We start from the raw sequence: 24,707 nt of genomic DNA on the forward strand, positions 1-24,707 counted from the left end.
AAGCAACATATATAATCCAGATGATTTAACAGGGTGAAATTAGGGACAGAGTAATGAATACAACTGTTAGTAGGAAGGTGCTTGCTTTTGCTTCATGGATATCTAAATCAGTTGGCTTTCAGGAAGGCTGATCTTCCACGGTGATCATCCTTGATCACCATGAGCAAGAGGATCATGAGTGGCAATATGTGGGGATATCCCCCCAGCACATGTCTGTGCTGTCAGCTGACCAGATGGCTAACTTACCTCGTTCTGGAGCAGCTTACCATGACCTCATATAATTATTGTTCTTGACACATTTCCACATATACCTTAGGAAGTAACAGATTTATTTGCTCAAGAGGTCTAGAGCAAAAGATCACAATGTACTTACTAATCTAAGGTTTGATGTCAGCTATCTAAGACATAACTTTAAAGTATAATACATGTATATTTTATACATTGGCTAGAGGGGCTGAGAAGTGATGGCCATTTCATGGTGTGGGAGAGAGTGTGACATACTATTCTCAGGTATACTTTACATTCTTTCATCATTATATATGAACTTCAAAATAAAGCAGTGATTATTATTACTTTTATTTTTTTGGAGACAGGGTCTCCGTCACCTAGCGAGTACAGTGGCATTATCATAGCTCACTGCAACCTTAAACTCCCAGGCTCAAGCAATCCTCCTACCTCAACTTCCCAAGCAGTTGGGACTGCGGGCACATGCCACCATGCCTGGCTAATACTATTACTTTTATGTACATATAGTTATGTCCCCTGTGTGAGCCTTTTTTTCCCTTGTAGGGAATATTAATGAGCTATTTGCAATGAATTATTCTACAAAAAAATACTGTACACTGAGATGTTATTTTTTAAAATCATTTTTAAACTTTATTTATAAAAGTTTAATGAATACTCATTATTAAATTTAAATTGTTTTGTTCTTATTTTTCTAGGATTCTGATACTTCATGACATGTCATTATCTAAAGCAATAATGAATATTGACCTGTGTTGGAATAGTTGACCTTTGGAAATGATCCAATAATATCTACTCCAGAGAAGCTGAATATACTCTATTTGGAGTGAACAGCCCAGATTGTTACTGAATTTTCAAGATGACAGATCCAATGATGGATTTTTTCGATGATGCCAATCTTTTTGGTGAGACCTTAGAAAGTTTGTCAGATGATGCATTTGTACAACCAGGACCTGTTTCACTAGTTGATGAATTGAACTTGGGTGCAGAATTTGAACCTTTGCATATAGATTCACTGAACCATGTTCAGGGTACTCCAACACATCAGAAGATGACTGATTTTGAACAGTTAAATCAGTTTGATTCAATGAAATTTCATCAAGTTAATCAGTCTTTTGGTAGTCCAGCTGAACATGTGTTATCTCCACACTCTCAATATAATTGTTCTCCGATCCACCCCCAAAATCAACCGAATGGTTTGTTTCCAGATGTAGCAGATGGCAGTCCAATGTGGGGCCACCAGACAGCTACTAGCATTTCAAATCAAAATGGATCTCCTTTTCACCAACAAGGACATTCACATTCTATGCATCAGAATAAAAGCTTCGTGGCACACCATGACTTTGCCTTATTTCAGGCCAATGAACAACAAACACAGTGCACTTCACTACGATCACAACAAAACAGAAATAATCTCAACCCAGGGCAAAATTCTCTCGGCCAGTCTAAAAACTTTATGGATGTTAATGTTTCTGGTCCACACAGAGTCAATGTTAACCACCCACCACAAATTACTAATGCATCTAATTCACAGCAATCGCTTTCAATGCAGCAATTTTCTCAAGCGTCAAATCCCTCAGTACACTTCCTGAAGTGTAGCAATCATCAAGAAGGAAGTTTTAATGGACCTTCCCCAAATATGACTTCTTGTTCTGTCAGTAATTCACAGCAGTTTTCTTCACATTATTCCTTTTCCAGTAATCATATATCACCAAACAGTCTCCTTCAGTCCTCTGCGGTTCTTGCACCTAATCATACAAATCAGACTTTATCTGATTTTACTAGAAATAATTCCTTTTCACCTCATAGGGGAATCAAGCAAGAATCCACTCAGCATGTCCTAAACCCCAATACATCCTTGAATTCAAATAATTTCCAAATGTTGCATTCGTCACATCCTCAGGGTAATTATAGCAATTCAAAATTATCTCCTGTGCACATGAACTTCCCAGATCCTGTTGACTCAGGAACTCAAATGGGCCATTTCAGTGATCATGTAGAAACTAATGGCTTTTCATCTTTAGAAGAGAATTTACTTCATCAAGTGGAATCTCAAACTGAGCCCTTCACAGGACTTGACCCAGAGGACCTCCTTCAGGAGGGTCTTCTTCCCCAATTTGATGAGTCAGCATTTGGACAAGATAATTCAAGTCATGTTTTAGATCATGACCTTGATCGGCAGTTTACTTCTCATCTTGTAACAAGGCCTTCTGATATGACTCAGACTCAGTTGCAGAGTCAGGCTCGGAATTGGCATTCATCATTTTCTAATCATCAGCATTTACATGACAGAAATCGCCTGTGTTTACAGCGACAGGTATGTAGCTCCTTTGAGTTAATTTTGAGACATAATCGAGACTTCTCAAATTCAGTAATTCTATTAGATAAACATGCATATTTTGAAGTTTTACATTACTTTAAAAGTCTTATATTGAAAGATACTGATGTGCTCAAAGCAACAGACTAACTTCTGTATTTAGAAAATTATACGATTTCAAGACCTCTTGTAACTTTTAATATGATTGTCAATAGAAGGTTATTTTATCAAAAACAAACTTAATCATAATTAAAAGGAAAAAAGAGACTGGGAAGATTTTATTGCAAATATGATGGACATAGAGGTTAATATTCTTATAAAAATTCATATAAATTAATTAGCAAATTTTAAGATCTCAGTTGATAACTAGATAAAGCATATAAGCTGAAATTCAGAAAAAAGAAAATTAGTAAACAACAAAAATAATATGCAACTTTAATGATAAATTCAATTTGGAGTGTGGTTTTTTTTATCTATTAGAAAAAAATTTTAGATGTTAATGCTGGCAAATTTATGGTAAAATTGGTACTTACCATGGCTTTGTTAATTGATACAAATATTTTGGAAAGCAATTTGGTGGTATATTAAAGAATATAAAAGTAAACCCAAATGTAGCAAAAGTAATATACTCAGGTATTTATTTTACTATATTTATAAGGGGTGGAAATAGCATAGCTCATTATCATATGCATATTAGATCAACTATTGTAGACATTAAAAAGACTTCGAGGACTAACACCGAGAATATGTTAATGATAAAGAATAATTCAAAATTAAAATCACAGTAAAGTGGTTAAGAGTACAGGCTCTGGTACCAGATTACCTGGGTTATAATCTTGGCTCTTGTTACTTACTAGTTGTGTTCTTTGACCTAATTGTATAATTTCTGTATGTCTGTTTTTCTTCATCTTTAATATGTGAAATAAGTTATAACATGTAAAAGTGTTTAGAACTATGCCTAGCACATAATAAGAAATTAATAAATGTTTTTTAGCTATACTTTTTAAATAATGGTATGAAAATATGCATATAAAAATACTGGAAGGGAATAGGTTGTTTTCTGATGGTGCAATTATACTTCTCATTCCCTTGTTTTCTACAATATTTGTCATGTGAATATGTTACTTTTATAATAAAGTGAATTTTATATACTATTTTATATTTTTATGAAATTCTGTTGTTAAATTAAGGATTCATAAAATGTTTCAATACCTTGGTTACCTGTGAGATTCAGTGGACAACGAATATACCATGGCTCTCGAAATTAAATTTAGGGGCCAGTGTTTCATTTCAAAACCTTTAGGTATTTGAAAAAGATAAAATCCAATCCTTGTCTTTTCCACTGGGTTGATTTTAGTTCTTTTCAAACGGTATTTTCAGTGTATCTTTAAAAATGTCTCGACAAATGTAGAAATTCTTAAGAGACACTATTTATAAACCCTCTACCGCCACTTCTTTCTGTGACATGAATTGAGTATTGTGATTTTGCTCCCTCTGCTGGAGAAGAATCAGGCATCTTTATTATAGTTAGAAGGACCCTGGGAAAACTCTCCATTGATTGAACCTAGGTTAGTCTCTATCTGCTTTGCATATAGGTTTCTGACTAGTTTGACCAATCATTTTGTCTAGTGTATAATTGAAGTTATGAGGCATAGAGTTTATTAACTTCTTTCTTAAATTTTAATTTTCTAAGGTCTCTCATCAGTTTAATTCATGTTTCCTTTTGTTGTTGTTATTGTTATTTGTTTTTTAATTCATGCTTTTCAAAATGTTTTTCTCTGACTTTAAAAAATAATAAGGACTCCTTTTTATAGAGCTAGAATGAAAAGACAGTAATTATAAATAACTAAAGCAGCTTCTAATGCTAGCATATAGATAGTACTCAGAAGTTGTTTTCAGACCCATCATAAGTAACCTTTTATAAATCTTCTTCTTCTACATGGATAATACAGTTTAAGTCACTTACCTTTTAGTTTCAGAGTTTGTTTTGTTTTGCTAACTTTTTGTTCTTTTTTTTTTTAATGTCCCCAAACTGATAAAGGGCAGTTCATTTGGAATACATTTTTGACTTATTGAAAGTCTGTTCTAGACTTATTGAAAGTCTGTTCTTGAGTGTAAAAAGTGATATTTGGGATTTGTTGATTGTAGGGGTGAAGAGGAAAGATGGATTGGTAGAGAGAGTAGGGGATTATTATTATTGATTGCATATCCATTTTATATGTACTGAATTATAGGTCACATATTCTAAATATGTGAAATTCAAATGATTTAATATGTGAGGTTTGTGACAAAACTTGACAGAGCATATCAGCTTGTTTTAGTAATTTTTTGCATTTCTGGATGGTTATGATTACTACAGAGCTGAAATGTTATATTAATAAGGAGTTCTTATATTTTTCTGATACCTCCCCAGTTGCTATGAAAAGAAATTTTTTTCTGGGTTCTTTGTCAGATTTCTTTAGCTCTCTCTCTTAATTGTAGTAATTTCATTTTAGACTAAATTAGCATTATTACATATGTGTAGAAGTTAAGAGATTTAAAAATAATAAAGTATCATAATTTTTTAATTTATCAAAATAATTCTGAGGTACATTTTGTTATAGCCAAAAGAAGATATTCTTTAATGAAAAATCACGGATGACACTCTATTTAGAATTCTAGAAAGCTTGAGTGAGAATGTTGGATATTTAAAGTTAGGCCTTGCTTTTTCCTTATTCTCCAACTAAAGTTGGGGGATTATAGATGACATTTCAAATATCTTAGAGTATCCTGAAGTCTGTGTCAGTTGTTAATAACAATGAACATTGCTGATTTGATTCTAGAATTTTACCACTTAAAAAGGGGGAGATAGAGGGCCCTAGACACAGAAGGAAGAGACCTAGAGGGAAGAGGCCAGGAGGAGATGGAGGAAGGGGGTGGAGTGGGGGGAGGGAAGGTTGTTGATCTGAGGAAGAGAAAAGAGAAAAAGTGAGAAGCTATAGCAAGTTTATCTAAATGTTAAGTATGTATAAAATCTAACCGAGATAGAGATAATACTAGCTTATCTTCATCTCTAATTTTTGGAGCAAAGGAATTTTGAGAGGATAATACTCTATAAACTTTTCATTGCTCTCTTATGAATATTTTCTGCTGTTTTTGTAACACAATCTTTAGTTTTTGTCATATTTGTGAAGTGGAAATAACATATGGAGCACTGTGTGATCTCTTGCTGTTTGTAAATTTAGCATAAAAGTTCTGTAGCACTGAAACATGTCATGTGGAATGACTGAACTAGAAATCAAAACAGGAAATAGAATTTTAGAATGTGCTTACACATAATGCTTTGTTGGCTTTTGTATTCTGATGAATTTCTTACTTTGTTTACTACCTTGAATTTTTTTTTCCTGAAGGTTGAGAAATTTACATTACTTATAAACTTTAAAAAAATTTAAAGAGAGTCTTGAACAGCCCACATATGGTATATTTTAAGATATTGATTTTTTTCTGATAAATTTCTTTTTATGAGATGGTTGTTATAAGGAACTGGACTATACATAAAACAGACATGAAAAAATAAGTCACTTGTAATATTGCCAAAAGATAACCACTATTGAAATTTTGTTATATAAGTTTTCAGTGAGATCTGTATTTTTACAATTTTTGCACCTACATATTTTTGCATTTTTAAGAAACAAAGTTGAGACCATAGTATATACTTTTTGGAAAATTGCTTTTTAACCTTCCAATTAATATGTTGCATATATTTTTCATGAAAATGGTTTTGAATGGCTGAATGGTCTGCCATTCTAAGGTCGCTAAAGTACTGTATGTATAAAAGTAAGCTTATTATTGAGATCTGGAAAAATCTGAATCAAGGTGGCTAAAATATCTTTATAATTTTCTGGCATATATTACCATAATAATAAAAATTAAAGTAGGTACATAGTAATAAAAATTATAGGTAACACACATAGCTCTTACTTTGCACCAAACACTGTTATAAATACTTAACATATATTAACATACTGATCCATGATAATAATTCTTTCATTTGGTTATGATTTTTTCCTTCAATTTATATGAGAGGAAATGAGTTACAAAGAAAGTAAGTAATGAACCCCAAGTTACTCATCCAGTAAGTGTCCATACTAGATTCCATTATTGGTGGTCTTAAACCACTTTCAATTTACTTCAGAATATGTTAATGCATTATAATATATAACAATAATGTATTAAATGATTTTTCCCCCTTCCCATTAAAAAAATCTACCTTATTGATGAGGCAAAAACTTGCTTTAGAACCTTTATTTAAGTGGAGAAGACCATTCCTCTCATGTTTCTGGTTATGTTGATGACAGTTTATCCATTAGCAGAGGGAAAAAACAAAACCAAGCAAACTCAAATAGATACTCCTTTTAGAAGTGTTCTGACACTTTTTTAAGATTGTGTATAAGATGATATCAACAGATGCCCTAAAGGTAAACCTAATAATTATCTTCAAATGTTTGAAGCACTTTAGAAGTCATTATAAGGCCTAATAAGTGGAAGTCACATGAAAGCATATTATCATTTAATATAAGGAAGAAGTTTGAAATAATGCTCTTTTTTTTTTTTTTTTTTTTTGAGACAGTTTCGCTCTGTTGCCTGGGCTAGAGTGCCATGGCATCAGCCTAGCCAACAGCAACCTCAAACTCCTGGGCTCAAGCTATCCTTCTGCCTCAGCCTCCCGAGTAGCTGGTACTACAGGCATGTGCCACCATGCCCACCTCATTTTTTCTATTGTTTTTAGTTGTCCAGCTAATTTTTTTCTATTTTTAGTAAAGATGGGATCTCACTCTTGCTCAGGCCAGTCTTGAACTCCTGAGCTCAAGCCATCCTCCCACCTTGGCCTCCCAGAGTGCTAGGATTACAGGTGTGAACCACCATGCCTGGCCCTGCAATAATGCTCATTCACTGAAAACAGGGAGATGGAATAGCTCAGATGTGTCATAGAAAGAATTTCTGTAGTGGGTAGAAAATAGAGTAAATTGCTAGGTTATTTCAACTCTCTTAAGAGTCCATGGTTGTAAATTTTGGTTTCATCCACTGTCCAACAATGTCAGGGAATTATTTGTTATAGATGAATATATTTTCCAGATAGTTGGAATGTATTTTATTAAACATCAAAAACTTTAATTACATCGCTTCTCCCCACCCCTAAGATAATGGTAATGGTAGTAGAATGCTCTATTAGGAAAAGATGAAGACAAATCTTAGATTTTTGTAGGGAGATCTTGTATGTTCAAAGTTTTTTATTTTATTTTTATTTTTCTTTTTTTCTGTTTCAAACGGCTGAACAAAGTTTTGATAGTTATTTTTATACCTCCAGGAATGACTCACACTTAAGAAAGACTACATTGGAACACATTAGATATTTGGAAATCATCTTCAACAGAAACATCGTTGATTTTATGTTTAAGTTATTATAAAAGCAAGGGAAATTTTATATAATACTAAAGCAAACAATTTATTGTACTTTGGTCATACCTGTTAAACTCAGAGCATCCCATCCTCTTTGATTTTTTTTTTTTTTTGGTAGTAACTTTTCCTAAGTCTAAAAAGCATCGGATACATGCACAATTTTAAAGCTTGTTACTTCACTTATATCCTAGACAAAAAGGAGAGGAAAAACGACCTAAGTAATATTTAGATTGTTCCTTTGAATAATTAAAATTTTTATATGGTACCATCCCTCTATTTACCAGAATTTGTGTAAATCTTTATTCATTTGGCATGGTATTAATTATAAGAAGTTTCAAAAATTCTTAATTGTCCGACTAAGCCAAAGCACAAAATAGAAATTCTGTCTAGGAATTTCTTTTTTATGTGCTTTTTTAGTTAAAGGGGACTAGACTAGTTTTTGGTTTTGACATTTCTGTCAAATCATCTAGATTTAAATGTTCTGTTGTAACTGGGAAATTGTAGAATATCAGCTAGTTCTGAAATATGATTTTAATTATTAAACTATGTACTGTATTGTAGAAGACTTAAGCTCTGCACTGCCTGCCAGGAATCAGAGTAACAGAAACTCTAGTTGTTAACAGTAGCTTTAAGGCTGTTGACCTCTAGCACACATACTTTAGGGTTAGAGGTGAACAGGAAGTAAATTCCAGGAGTGGGGAAAACCCAGCAGTTGGTGAGAAATTTGTAGATTAGTGCAATTTGTGAAATGCCTGAGATTGAAGCCAAACTTCAAAGTACCTCTAATGAAATTTTGTTGTATTTAATATTATTTGTGAGGTATATTTCCAAATACTTTAAGGCTACTCAGTCATTTACTTATTATTTTTATCTGAAATTGAAAATAATGTGTTAGGACCTACAGAGTTATCAAACTTTAATGTTATTATGACATGGATACAAAGCTATTTTGGAATACTTAAATATGGATGACCAGGTTTCTTTATTTGCATAATTCGACTAAAATGATTTTAAATTTAAATTAAGGAAATATTTTAATACAATATGGTGTAGATAATAGATGGAAATACTGCAAATATTCCAAAATCTGAATCTGGCTGATGGGAACATGGTGGGGTCTTTTTTTGGGGCCCTTGGGTAGTTTCTTCACAAACAATTGCTGATCACCACTTGTCTAGAATGTTTAAGGGGGGCCTCTGAAGATCTCTGAAAGTCTTTCTCTGTGAAACTCTCTCATCTCTAGAACTTTGTCCTGTAAACTAGTCAACTTGGGTTCCTTTGACTTTCAGTTCTATCTCCTCAACTCTGGAAGCCTGCTGGATTCCACCTGACTTCCTACTCCCTGTTCTGTGCTGAAGGTTGGAAACATTCCTTGCAGTAAGCTAGGGCAATAGTAGGTCTAAGTTCACTTGTTTCCCTTTTCTTAGGGATCACTGTCCTGGGCTGCCTGATAGCCACTATCTAAAAACTATTGTTTCATATGTTTTGCATGGATTTTCAGTTGTTTCAAGCATGAGGATAAATCAAGTCCCTATTACTCCATCTTGGCCCTAATTGGAAGACTTATAACACCATTTTAATTACTGCATATTTCATAACATGGAACTGCCACAGTTTACTTAACTAGTTTGTTGTTCTTGGACAATATGATGAACATCTTTATGATACATTGTGTGCCATAGTGATTAGATCCCTAGAAAAATCATGGCAAATGTACATTTTAAAAGCTTTGGTAAGAACTGACAAGCTTTCCTTTGAAGATTTGTATAATTATGAATAATAAAAATAAAAATAGCTAATAAATATTGAGCAGTTATACTCTTGTATATTTACATATATATGTAAGTATATTGACATATTTTCTCATTTAATCTTCACAATAACTCTAGGAGGTAGATCTTATCTATGTGTTTTACAAATAAGGACTTGAAGCATTAGATGGTTAAATAGCTTGCTTAGGGTCATACAACTAGGAAGTGGCAGAGCAAGGATTCAGATATTGGAAGTGGGACTCTGGAGCCCGCACTACTATTTGTTGCATTAGAATTTGGGACTATTGAGCTGGAAGGAACCTACAACCACATATTAGTTTCCTATTGTGTTGTAACAAATGATCACAAAGTGTCTTAAAACAACATATACTTCTCACGGTTCTGGAAGTCGAAGTCTGAAATGGATCTCACTGGGCTAAAATCAAGATGTCAGCAGGGCTGTGTTCCTTTCTAGAAGTTCTAACACAGATTCTACTTTCTTGCCTTTGCCAGTTTTTGAAGGCTGCCTGCATTCAGTGGCTTGTCGCCTCATTCTGTTTTTAAATCTAGCAATGGCTAGTCAAGTCTCTCTCACATTGTATCACTCTAAACTCTCTCTCTTTTGTCTCCTTCTTACACTTATAAGGACCCTTGTGATTACATTGGGCCCACATGAATAGTCTGAGATAATCCCAGTTCAGTTGATTAAGAACCTTAATTCCACTTGCAATTTGAATTCCCCTTTGCTATATAACCTAAAATATTCACAGGTTCTGAGGATTAGGAGGTTGATATCTTTGGAGGAAGCCCCCACATTCTGCCTACCACAAACCATAAAGGTCAATTAGAAGATGCTCCTAGTAAGACCCTGTCTCCAAACAAAAAGCTCCTTTAACTAAAGAATGAATTAACAAGGGCCTGTTTTATGACTTTCTAACCTCGCATTATGAAAAATCTGCTTGAGTGCCTTTTTTTCTGCTCAGTTTCTTCTCTTTGCTTTTCATGCTGGGAATCATCCAGGGGTCTAGCAGGCGTCCTCAAACTACGGCCCACGGGCCACATGCGGGTGTTTTTGCCCGTTTTGTTTTTTTGCTTTAAAATGAGATATGTGCAGTGTGCATAGGAATTTGTTCATAGTTTTTTTAAAACTATAGTCCAGCCCTCCAACAGTCTGAGGGACAGTGAACTGGCCCCCTGTTTAAAAAGTTTGAGGACCCCTGGTCTAGAGTATAGTGAGTTACAGTTGGGCAGCTTGAAACTTGTGGTTTCAGATTTCTCAATAATGTATATTTAAACAATTTAAATTCAGTGATTTTTGAAAACAGCAAAATTTGTATTCACTCAACAATTATTTAGTAAGCCCCTTCCTATAGCAGGCATTGTGCTGGGTACTTTTTATATGTCGTCACTTCTTATCCTCACAACAATCCAATGATGTTAGTGGTGGCATCTTAGTCTATAAATGAAGAAACCAGGTTCTAGGTACCATAGCTTATAAATCACAGCCCCAAGATTTGAACCCACAGTTGAGATAAGTAGGTATTAAGAAAAGATAAAGAAGTCATGATTTTTAAATATATAATTCAATACTTTTTAATAATTTAAATATTTATTATAAAATAATTTTATATAATTTCAAGTTAAATCCACAGGTCTCTTAGATAATGTAGTCCTATAATAAAAAAGTTAGATAATCTGATTTCTAAAGTGATGTTATATTTTCTTTTGCAAAAATTTCACTGTTGACTCTTTCATTTTATCATGGACTTTCAGTAGTTTCTTGATGTTGCTCATGTGGTTGTATCTCTTACTACAGGAAATGAGCCATAATGACTAGAAAGTTGAATTCATGAATGTTTGTCAGTAGACAAATAAGCTATTTATGAAGGAGAGGAATAGATAATTTTCCTCTTTGTTCTTAGCAATAGTCATTTGTTTCTCAATTCCAGTGTTAGACAGTAAATCTTTTGGAGGTAGGTTTTCAGATGTCAGTTTCTTTGATAAAGTGGGAAGAGCACTGGATTTGGAATCAGAATAATTGAATTCAAGTCCTGGCCCTGCCATCTGTTATCATACTCTTATGTAAGTTACTTCTGTGGTTTTCTCATCTGTGATATGTGGATATATGATTCTGGGATTTCTTTCTTTTCTTTTTTTTCTTTTGAAATGGAGTCTTATTCCATTGCCCAAGCTGGAGTGCAAGGGCTATTCACGAGTGTGATCATAGCGCACTACAGCCTTGAACTGCTGGACTCCAGCGGTCCTCCTGCCTCAGCCTCCTGACTAGCTGGTACTATAAGTATATTCCACTGTACCCATTTTATTTCTGGAATTTCTGATTAATAAATGTGACAGTGGTTTTGAAAATGCTTTATAAATTCAGAGTCAATTTTTTGTTTAATAATGATAATTCCTTGCATGAAGGATTTTTAATTTAGACCTTGAAGGAGCTTTTACTCATTTAATCAATATTTTGTAATTTAACAATTGTAGAAACTGAGGCCCAGGGAGATATAAAGTCTGTATAGGCTGGAATGCAGTGATGGGATCATAGCTCACTGTAGCCTCCAACTCAAGAAATCCTCCTGCCTCAGCGTTCTAAGTAGCCAGGGCTACAGGCACACCCATGCCAGCTAGTATTTTTATTTTTTGTAGAAACAGGATCTTGCTATATTCCCAAGGCTGGTCTCAAACTCCTGCCCTCAGTCCATCCTCCTGCTTGGCCTCCAAAAATCACTGGGATAGACTTGAGCCACCACACCCAGCCCTAAAGTCTATATAGCTTTTTACTGGTATAATCTAAAGTAGTTCCCTGATGTTATTTCCTTTTCCATTGTTTTCTTTTTATTACATAGCTGTTTCTTAACTCATTTGTTATGCAGTGTCACCCCTAATATTTGTTAGTCCTAGGGAGTTTGATGCTCCGAACCCTTACGAGAATAGCTATTGTACTCCAGCCTGGGCAACGTGGCTGTCTTTAAAAAATAAAATAAAGTGAAATTGTTCTATGAATACATATGTGCGAATCACCTAGATTCAGTAGCTGTTAACATTTTGCTATATTCACTTTATTTATATCTATAGAAGAGTAGGTAAGATTTGGTTGTCTTTGGCTATATGATTTGAAAGCAAATTGCAGTCATCATGAGACTTTGCCTGTAAATACTTCATCATACATCTCCCAAGAGTAACGAGATTCTTCTGTACAACCGGTATCACACCTAAGATAGCTATTAATTCCGTATCATCTAAAATCTAATCCATATTCAAGTTTCCTAATTGTTAGGATGAGCTACTTCATTTTTTAAAATTATTTCATTTAAAATATCAGCTCTCTGAAATATTTTAACCCTCTAGATCATGATATGAGAATTAAAAACATACCAATTACAATTCTTGGAGACATACTTGTATTGTTATATATTATATTTTATATTAATAGTAAATCATTTGCCTGTCTTATATAAATACATATTTACATCCCTCTGCACCTAGCACATTGTCTTGCAGTTAAAGGGGGCTCAAAAAATATTTGTCAAATTATTAACACATTAAAATGAATTATTTGTAGTTTATTTTTTCAAGCCTGTTATGAGATGCATAATATATTTTGTATCTAGTCTTATTGTTTTACCATTTAAAAAAATCACTAATTAAGCATGGTATACAAATTTTTGCATATTTTCTCATTGCTAGGGTGTCCTTTAAGGAGTACTGGTCTATAAAAAGCCTGTGTTACTCTCTGACATTCTTGAAATGTTACCTTACCTTTGTTGTGGTCTACTTTCCCAATTTACTTTTCCTGCTGGGAAAACATTTGCTAAAACTGGGGTAAATTGAAAGTATTTGTGTAATTTGAGGAAGACAAGTGAAATGCTAAGGATCTCCTTAAATTTCTTTTATCTTGAGGGAAGAGAAACATGAGAGAAATTGTAAATATTTGGAAACTGTTTTAGTTATATATTAAGAGGAATTATAGATGATAGTACTTTTGAAGGTGAGAATTAGTGAAATGTAGAGAAGGGATATATTTAATTTTCAGCATTGTCGATTAAGTGCATGTCAGCATTATTCTGGTATTTATTAATAATGATATTATTGCAACATGTATCTGTAATAAGAATGAGAGTAATAATTTCTCACGTTTCTTATTTCAGAATCTTAATTTTTAGCTGAAGGTTGTGATAAGTAATCATACTTGTCATGTAAAGATCTTTTAGGAACAGTAATTATTGTGATGCAGTAATTTATATGATATACTTAAACAAAACTTAGAGTGATTATATGAAACTTATAGGACTGAGCAAACCAATATTATAGATATTAGAAACTATTAAAACTAAAAGTTTATATTTTGCTCAGTTTCAGTGTAAACTAATTTTTTTTCAGTAGCTCAGACTTTTATGGGCTTCATATAAGCAAGTCAAAATGTTTTTAAAAAAATTTTCTTATATGTAAGATAAGTGTAATGTCTCAGCATGATGTTGAATGAGTTAACATCTAAAGCACTATTTAATTTCTTTACTTGATAGTAATAATCCTCAAAAAGTTATTGAGGATAAGTATCTCTGATTAGAAATAGTAAAACAAATATTTTACTATGAATGATTAAGCATGTACACTGTCATTGCAATTTGCTGCTTTAATTTAGTTATGCAAGAGTATTTTTAGTGCAAAAAGATTGATACATGTATAAGGCTTTACTTTTAATGATTTTATTCTTAATTGGTTGGTCTAATTTATTTTAAATAAACACTTCATGGAAACTGACATTGTCTGGCAGAGTATTGGTAAGGACCCTTCATCTGGATTTAATGTCATTTGTGTTATCATTTCAATACATGTTTGAGTTAAATCATAATCACATGTTTTAGGTGAGACAATTTTTTTCTACATTTCTTGTTCTTAAGAAAACCCGTCATTAATTAGACTTCAGTACTTATTTAAATATACATAGGAATTTGAGCTACAAGGAGGAACTCTAGCTAATTCCTCCTGTATGAAAGAGCACATTTAATTTTTATCAGTATTTTAAATGAGATTTCATGTATATATGTCCTTAATTCTATTAATAAAGCTCTAAATGTTTTAGAAGACTTGCTTTTCATTAAAATTTGTTAAGTAGAATTGGAAATATGTAAGATCGAGTATTTTAAATTAATATCATATATGTATGAATATATATACATATGTATATATTTGAGGCTGTATATATTAACTAACTTTCTATTTATTTTAGGAACACATGTCTTTTCAGCAGTTACAATATATTGAACAACCATCCATCTTCATAATACTTTTAAAAATCTGTTAGAATCACAATAACGTAGCCATTTTAAAATACCAGTTTCTAGACTAAGTCTTGAATCAACATTAATCTATATGTTGGTACTTTTAAAGGTACATAGCAGTGCAAAAACAGAGAAGTATAGAAGATAGCATCCAAACACCCATAAACCTACCACCTAGGTTTAACAAATGTAATATTTGTGTCAAATCTTTTTGTTTTTAAAGAAAATATGGGTAACTGTTGAAACCCTCAGTCCCATTCCCATTCCTTCCATAGCAAACCACTATTCTGATATTGTCATGTATCTTTTCAGTATGCATTTCTGTACCTTCCTCATGGTGGTATGTATCCATAAACATCTGAAGAGGAAGGGGAAAGGAATGGGGAAGATGGTTATGTCTGTAACAGTTTATTTATTTAAAAAAGGGATTTGAAGAAAATAAGGTAAATATTAACATAAATATTTAACCCCATTGGAAAGATTTGGGAAGTTAGATGAGTGCCATGTAGAATGCCTTGCATGCCAAGCTAAGTGAAGATCTGGACAGGGAAAATCCACAATAAAAGCCATACCAGAATAACCTGGTTTTGAAGTGGAGCAAAACATAGGCAGTGTGAATACTTTAGGTGGAGAAGGTATATAGTCAATTGAGAAGTATAAACCTAAAATTCAGAAGATATGTATTTTGGGAGTATCTGCTACAAAGTCATAACTGATAGTTGAAGCGATGAGAGACTATAATTTAAGTAGAAAATGTAGAGTCAGAAATGAAAGTTTTGGTCGGGCATGGTGGCTCACGCCTGTAATCCTAGCGCTCTGGGAGGCCGAAGTGGGCGGATTGCTCGAGGTCAGGAGTTCAAAACCAGCCTCAGCAAGAGCGAGACCCCGTCTCTACTATAAATAGAAAGAAATTAATTGGCCAACTAATATATATAGAAAAAATTAGCCGGGCATGGTGGTGCATGCCTGTAGTCCCAGCTACTCGGGAGGCTGAGGCAGAAGGATTGCTTGAGCCCAGGAGTTTGAGGTTGCTGTGAGCTAGGCTGACGCCACGGCACTCACTCTAGCCTGGACAACAAAGCGAGACTCTGTCTCAAAAAAAAAAAGAAAGAAAAGAAATGAAAGTTTTGGCCAGAATCTTGGGGAACCTGCATCTGTGAGGCAGAAGGAAAAATCAGTGAATTATAGAAAAAAATCAGATCTGTACTGTCCCTGAATCCATAGAAACAGATTTCAGAAAAAGCGATGAACAGAAGTGTCAAAAATTAAAAGATGTTGAAGAGAATAAAAACAGACAAAAGATTATTGAGTAGTTATGGGAAGTATAATAATTGGTGGCCTTTTTAAAAGGACTTTATAGATTATGAAGTAACAGGAATCAAATCAAAAGGATTTTATAAGTAGTAAGAAAATCAGAATTTCAACTGTAGCCCACTATTTTGAGATGTCTGGTTATGGAAGGAAAAAAGAGAGTATTCTTGAATATTAAAAAGTAAAAACAGCAGAAATTAGTATTTTAAATGTTATTACCACTCTCAAAAGAAATCCCAGGCACTCTCAGCAGCCACTGCCTCTTTTCTCTTAACACCTCAAGCTTTAAGCAACTAGCAATCTACTTTCTGTCTGTGGATTTGCCTATTCTGGATCAAATAAATGGAATCATACAATATGTGATTCTTTATGAGGAGCTTCTTTCATTTAGCATAATGTTTTCAAGGTTAATCTATGTTGTAGCATGTGATAGTACTTCATTTTTTTATTGCCAAATAATTTTCTGTTGTATGGATATACCACATTTTGTTAGTGATGGATATTTGAATTGCTTTCACTTTTTTGGCTATTGTTGTGAATAATGCTGTTATGAATGTATAGGTTTTCACTTCTGGTGGATATATACCTAGGAATGGAATTTATGGGCTATATGATAATTCTGTGTTTAAACCTTTGGTTAACTTTCAGACTTTTCCAGAGCAGCTGCGTCATTTTACATTCCCACTAGTAGTGTATGAGAGTCCCAATATCTCCATACTTGCCAACCCTGTTCTTGTACGTCTTTTGTATTATAGCCATCTTAGTTGGGTGTGAAGGGGTATCTCTTTGTGGTTTTGATTTGCATTTCCCTGATTGATAATGATGTTGAGCATCTTTTCATGGGCTTATTGGCCATTAATCTTCTTTTGGAGAAATGCGTATTCAGGTCTTTTGCCCATTTTTAAATTCAGTTAATTGTCTTTTTATTATTGAGTTGTTGGAATTCTTTATATATTCTAGATACAAGCCTCTTACCAGATATTTGATTTGCAAATATTTTCTTTGGGATTTTTTTAAATAAAGAAGATCATGTCTTCTGCATATAAAGATAGTCTTCTTGCTTTCCTCTCTTTGAGTAAGGCTAAGCTCTTTACTACACAAATAAGTATTAGAAAAATACAGCCTTTTGGAACTTTATTCATCCTTTTACTCATTCATTCATCAAGTATTTTTTATTCTGTGTAACATGTATTGTGTTGAGCTTCGGGTATAGAGGACACAATTCCTGACCTTATGGGCTTACTTCCTAGTGTAAGTTTGGATTTTTGTCTTTGATTCTGTGGTTATGTATTAGCCAACATCTCCAAAATAGGACAGACCAAAATAATAATCTGTGTTGAATTGCATTATAACTCTCCTGTTAAATGAAATGAAACTATTCTTAAGAGGTCAATGAATGCTGTTTTAAAAATTTTTTAATGGGGACCCAGTATATAATTGTCTATTTATAAGTGTTTATGAATGTATTAATATATATGTGAGGGTGTGTGTGTGTGTGTGTGTATTAAGATATAACCAGTGTTTCACTGGTCTATTTTATTTGTAAAGAATGTTATTGCTATCCACTGAATTGATGGCCCAAAATGAGATTACATCTCATAGTTCAAAATCACTGCTTTAGACAATCAGATCATTGAGAATAATGATGATGGCCCATTACTAAAAGGAAGGTGCTAAAATTATAGCACCTGAACAGATAAAATCTGTAGAGAAACTGAGAAACAGAATATTCTCTTCTACAGATAGGATAGTCTCCCATCTGATGAACAGATTAGAAAGTATTGTTAGTGCAAATGTTATCCAATAGAAAAACATTATTAAAATATAAAACAAGTACATTAGTCATTTTACTTTTGTAGATAATTTCTCAAACCTGCTTCTGATAATTTCTAATTCATCTTTCCTCTGATCTTTACATGGCTAACTCTTCCTTTTCATTCAGATTTTAGTTTTAATGGAACCTCTTCTGTGAGACCTTCCCTGAATCTATTCTAAAATGGTCACTTCATCCTATTTTCATTCCCTGCATAATCTTAACCCTTAACTGATATTTTTCCTCCTTGCTTATTACCTCTCTCTCTAAAATGTTAGCTACATTAGAAAAAGAATTATCTTCTTTATTGTTTTATTTCCAGCACTGATAGCAATGTCTGGAAAATAGCGTATGTTCAAATAATGTCTTGAATGAATGCTCTAGTTCAAGTTCCTCTGTAACCAAGACAGAATACATTTCTCTTGGTGAGACTGTATTGCAATTACTACCTCCCTTTGTTCTATAGACCATATTTCTGTTTTTGCAGTCTAAGATTGCATTTACTTTTTATGGCCATCTTATACCATACACTCATTTAGTTTGTAATGCATAAACCATGTCTTTTATACAATCATTCACTGCATAACATTTCAGTCAACAGTGGACTGCATATATGATGGTGGTCCCATAAAATTGTAATATACTGTATTTTTACTGTACCTTTTCTATGTTTAGATATGCAGATCCTTAGCATTGTGTTACTGTTGCCTACAGTATTCAGCACAGTAATATACTGTAGAGATTTGTAGCCTAGGAGCAAGAGGCTGTACCATATAGCCTAGGTGTGCAGTAGTCTGTACTGTCTAGGTTTATGTAAGTACACTCTATCAGGTTCACCCAGTGATGAAATCATCTAATGATTCATTTCTCAGACTGTACCCCCATCATGAAGTGATACATGACTGTACTTTAGTTGTTTTTTGTGTGTACACATACATGGCCATTTATAGATTCAGCCTCATAAGTTTTTTTTTTTTTTTTAAATCAGCATGTTTGGGGGGAGGGCTAATTAAGAACAAATGGTAGGGTTCCTGAAGAGATATTAAACTGAAATGAAAGGTCAGTAGGAACCCAGGAAGCAGGCCAGATGGCACCAGTTCACAAATTTAAACTGGAAATATTTGATTATGTTAATAGAAGTTTAGTGCAAGCTAAAAAAGAAGAATCTGTTGGATAAATTTTTGAGGCCTCAGGTTTTCTCTTCATATTCTTAAAAGAAATGTAGCTTTCTTCTACCAGATTCAGACCCAACATTGGAGTTTTATCCTTTCTTATCTAAATGTTATTCTCTTTGGAATATAGTATGGAAATAAGTATAATCCATACTTCAAGAATTATTTCCTCTATTATCCATTCCCCACTTCCCTACTTTTCCTTTCTCATCCACCCTACACCCACACACCCTGCTATCAAGATTTTAGCCCTTCTTGTTTAGAATTCACACTTCTCTGAAAATTAAAATATTGATTACTCATAATGCATTGTATACAAAAACCAAATGTACCTTAGTAAAACTAATTCTCAATGCCCCCTTTTAAACCCCAAAAGAGATTTCATTTTCCTTTGTATTTATATTATGAAAACATTTGGAAACATTGTCAAAAAAATTTAGAGCATAATGGTTAGTGTTACCAAGCCAATTAGGCAACTGTTTGGTTAATTTGCTTACACTGTTGCCCTTCTACTTACTTAGGAACTATCAAGGTTATACCTATGGATTTTATCAGAAACTATCAAGGCTATGGGTTTTGTCAGACTACCTCAACACTCCAATCTGTGTCTTAGTCAGGGGAAGAATAGGTGATGGCAACTTGGTATACTACTTTGGAAAGGTTACTGATACCTAATAGATTATCATAATTTTTTACGAGGGAAAAGAGATTTCATAGATTGTCATAAATTTAATGCTTTATGAACTTTGGATCAACAGTCGCCTATGTAGAAATGGTAGGTAAAGATAATACTTAGCGAAATGATTTTTGAAGAGTTGAACTCTTTAAAGCATGATATTTCAGTATGATAGGTTCTTGTCCTGTCTGCCTGAATTCTTTCATCTGCAAAGTTAAGAATAATATTTGTTGGGGGGGGTTGTTTCTAAATAGGAATATCATGAAATCAAATTTAAAATAAAAAAAAAGAAATTGTGGGAATTTGGGGGAAGAAAAATGTTTTATTAAGTAACTTATTCAAGAATTTTTCTTTTTTAGTCCCCCCATTCACCCTTCAAGGCATTTTAGAAAAGGCACTATGGAGAATTCATATTATTCATATTATAATGTTTCAATTTTTTATCTGTGGTGTGATATTTTGAATTGTTGTATGGAAACAGCTTTAAATTTTCTAATCAAATTATAAAACTCACTTTCTGTTTTTTCTTTGTCTTTCTCTCTCTCATATTTTTTAACATTCCCCTGGCTGGTTTTCTATAGCCCACAAACATACATACTCAAGTTCCTGATTCTACTGTAGTACCATTTTCCCTTCATTTATTTAGGAAGAGCATTTGACATTCACTCACTATATGTACTTCCTTTTTCCCCATTTACTTCTAAACCTACTGTAGTGTGGCTTCCATCTCAACCACTTCATTAAGCTATTTATTTCTTGCCATTAACCTGGAATATCTTACCATACTATAAAGTAAAGAAATACTTGAAATATGATGAAAGTATGTCAGATGAACACAGGAACTAACTTGTAGGAGCTGTAAATGGCCAATGCTAGGACTATTTTAACAACAAAAATCATAGTATTAGATTATAGTCTGTAGAATAAAATAAATATTCATAAGTCTATACTATAATTAATTAACAGAAGACAGCTCTTGTTTACAATTAGAATTCTAATTGAAAATGTGAAAGAAAAATGGAAATAGAAATTACCCATTGGGCAATTATTACCACAGTAATAATTTGTACAGGCAAAAACCATCTTATATCTGTGTAACAAAAAAGTGCACTTGTACCCCCTAACCTATAAAAAGAAAAGAAAAGAACCACTGAAGCATGCTAGAATTATTGGGCAAATGTATATGAGAAACAAGATATTTGCCTAGTCTCAAAATATCTCCCCATAAGATATGTATTAATTAAAAAGACATTTACAGATGAGAATCATGGCAGACATTACTTTAACCAAGTGACCAAACTTAGCTACCTTAACCAATTACCAGTAATAAGACATTGACATCATATACTCCCTGATATCATGTGCTGAAAATAGTACAGTATCACATCACAGCAATAATAATAATAACACCTAGTATCTCTGAGTATTTGTGTGCCCACCTCCATGCTAAGCACTTTGCAAGCATTATCTGTTAGGTTTCACAACAGGTCTATAAGGTAGATACTATTATTATCTTCATTTTACAGTTGAGGAAGCCGAGGCCCAGGTAAATGATGAAACCGGGCCCAGGGCCCAGGGCTGGCTGACTCCAAAACCCATTCCCTTAATCACAAAATTATGCTGAGAGTAGCTTTTAGTGTCAGAGGTAATTCATGGACTGATGAATTCAGTATATGTAATGCTGTCAGTAAGTAGTGAACTTGGTGAGGTTTTATGATTTGATGTTTTAAAAATATACTTTTGACTCATTTGGAAACATTGAAAAAGCAATATAAACTATTGTAAAATAGAAGGTTAAATTTTACTTGTTTTTATATCGTGTATGGCCATTTTCTGAATCAAAAATTTTTCCTCAAGTATTCTGGTATTTTTATTGAAACTGCATAGTAATCCTATATCTAAAAATCTGATTTTAGGCCAGGTGCAGTGCTCATGCCTGTAATCCTAGCACTCTGGAAGGCCAAGGCAGGAGGATCACTTGAGATCAGGAGATGGAGACCAGCCTGAGCAGGAGTGAGAGCCTGTCTGTACTAAAAATAGAAAAAATTAGCTGGGTGTGGTAGCACGCACCTGTAGGCCTAGCTACTCAGGAGGCTAAGGCAGAAGGATTGCTTGAGCCCAGGATTTTGAGGTTGCTGTGAGCTAGGCTGATTCCATGGCACTCTAGCTTGGGCAACAGAGTGACACTCTGTCTCAAAAACAAACAGAAAAATAAATAAATAAATAAAAATCTGATTCTAGCTGGGTTTGGTGGTACATGCCTGTACTTGGGAGGCTGAGACAGGAGGATCACTTAGGCCCAGGAGTTCTAATCTAACATGAGCAACTTAGCAAGACCCCATATCTAATTAATAAATTATTAAAAAAATTAAAAATATGATCCTGTTACTTCTTTATATAATCATTTATTGATTCCCTAATTCCTTTAACACAAAGTCTAGATATTTTAGCATAACCTGTAACAGTTTTTATAATCTAACTCATTACATTTCAGTTCTTATTGTTTATCATTCTCCCTAATGCATCTAATTTTCTTGTCATGCCAAACTACTTGTTTTTCCAGAATATAAACGTTTTAAAATTTCTTTATTATTTAACATGTCGAATGTACATAGTACATCTGTCTGTACCTAGCTACAACAGGCATCAATTTATGGCCACTGTTGCATATATACTACCCTCTATCATACCCACCCCCTCCATGGATTATTTTGAAGCACATCTCCATTATATCACTTCATCTGTAAATATTTCAGTTTATCTATCTAAAAGACAAAGATTTTTTGTCTTTAAAACACAATCGCAAAGCCAATTTTACACGCGAAAAACAACCTGTATTTCTTCTGTAATCAAACATTTAGTTAAAGTTTATATTTCCCCAGTTGTTAAATATAAATGTGTTATTACAGTTGGCTTGTTCAGGTCAGTATCCAGACTTAAAAGACATATCAACCAAATGTAATGGTCCACTTGTTACATTTAGTTACATCTTTTTTTATCACTAAGAAGTGGGGTCTTGCTACATTGCTTAGGCTAGTCATGAACTCCTGGCCTCAAGTGATCCCTCCCTCTCCACCTTCTGAGAATTTGGGGACTGTAGACCTGAGCCACTGCACCTGGATATTTTTTTTTAACTTTTTTTTTTTTTAGAAAAGGAGTCTCTGTGTTGCCCAGACTGGTCTCAACCAGCTGGCCTCAAGCAATTCTCCCACCTTAACCTCTCAGGTAGCTGGAACTATATATAGGCTGAAGCCACCATACCTGCTGGCTTGGTTGATATGTCTTTTAAGTTTCTCTTTTTTTCTTCTTCTTTTTTTCATTTTTTAATTAATTTCTTTTAATCTATGGTTCCCCTTTTTTTGTTTTGTTTTTTATAATTTCTTTTTTTTTTAAGAAATGGAGTCATTTGTTGCTGTAGAGTTTACCACATTCTGGATTTTGCTGATTGCATCCCTATTTTGCTGATTGCATCTGGATTTTGCTGATTGCATCAACATGTTCCTTTCTCCCCTGTTGTTTCCTGTAAGTTAGATAATAATTTTTTTATTTTTACAAAAACCTGAGTTTTATGAACATCTATTTTCCTGGACTGTTATGTGGATGATTAAAATAAAGAATACTTTAAAAAAGTATTACTGGTCAGGCACAGTGGCTCACGCCTGTAATCCTAGCACTCTGAGAGGCCGAGGCGGGTGGATCGCTGAAGGTCAGGAGTTCGATGCCACCAGCCTGAGCAAGAGCAAACCCCCCCCCATCTCTACTAAAAAATAGAAACTATCTAGACAACTAAATATCTGTATCTATAGATACAGATATAGATATATAAAATTAGCCAGGCATGGTGGCACATGCCTATAGTCCCAGCTACTCTGCAGGCTGAGGCAGAAGGATTGCTTGAGCCCTGGAGTTTGAGGTTGCTGTGAGCTAGGCTGATGCCAGGGTACTCTAGCCCTGGCAACAGAGCCAGACTCTGTTTAAAAAAAAAAAAAAGTATTACTATATCAAGATTATTATTACTAATTCAAGATTATGACTTTTAAAAAGGAATGTCATGCTTAGCTAGAAGTGGAAAGCTGGGTACTACTGTAAGTCACAAGATGAAAATAAGCCTTTTAATTTGTGAACATGGCAGTTCACAGATGTGAAGAAAGTGAAATGAAATCATTGTTAAGCTTTCGTCAAAAACTTCTGAAAACCAACGTAAGGGTGAAACTCAGAAAAATACTTTGACAGATTATAATTTGCTCTTGGATCAGTTTTTTCCCCTCTTTTCTCTTGTATAGTAAGTATATTGGTAACTTGAAGAAAAATGTTGTGTGCATTAAATAAAAACCAAGTCACTACACTAATGTTTGACACATTACTAAAATTAACTATGTATCTATTATTTTAGAAAGTTGATTTAATTATGAACATTTAACTAAATAACTATTATGGTTCTATTTTTAAAACAGAGATTAAAAATTAGCATACTAGTTTTACTATAAATAATTTAAAAGAACTAAAATGCCTTATAAATTATAATACCAAATTACTTCAGGTATTTACTTTCCTTTTGACTGCAGAACTTTTAACTCTCTCCTGTTTTGACTTCCATGACATCACTCTCTCCTGATAACCTCACTCTCCTTGTATTTGTTTTTCTTCATTAGTTTCTCTTCATGCTAGCCCCTTAAACTTGGGGTTTGGGAGTT

General features: G+C 33.6%; 1 protein-coding gene across 14 annotated transcripts in view; it reads left to right on the top strand.

Moving 5' to 3' along the window:
• Positions 1–24,707, top strand: part of CHD9 (chromodomain helicase DNA binding protein 9) — a 231,291-nt gene that overhangs the window by 88,696 nt on the left and 117,888 nt on the right. For 13 of the 14 annotated variants that reach the window (XM_020282652.2, XM_020282655.2, XM_020282653.2 and 10 more), the window contains one exon: positions 942–2,560. In XM_020282652.2, the coding sequence (XP_020138241.2) occupies positions 1,103–2,560 (1,458 nt within the window). In that variant the 5' untranslated portion in view covers positions 942–1,102. Of the gene's footprint in view, positions 1–941; positions 2,561–16,491; positions 23,536–24,707 lie in introns of those variants that run through there. The other variant, XM_075995632.1, reaches the window with a different exon arrangement.

The sequence above is a fragment of the Microcebus murinus genome, chromosome 20 (genome assembly GCF_040939455.1).
Source record: "Microcebus murinus isolate Inina chromosome 20, M.murinus_Inina_mat1.0, whole genome shotgun sequence".
NCBI lineage: Eukaryota > Metazoa > Chordata > Mammalia > Primates > Cheirogaleidae > Microcebus > Microcebus murinus.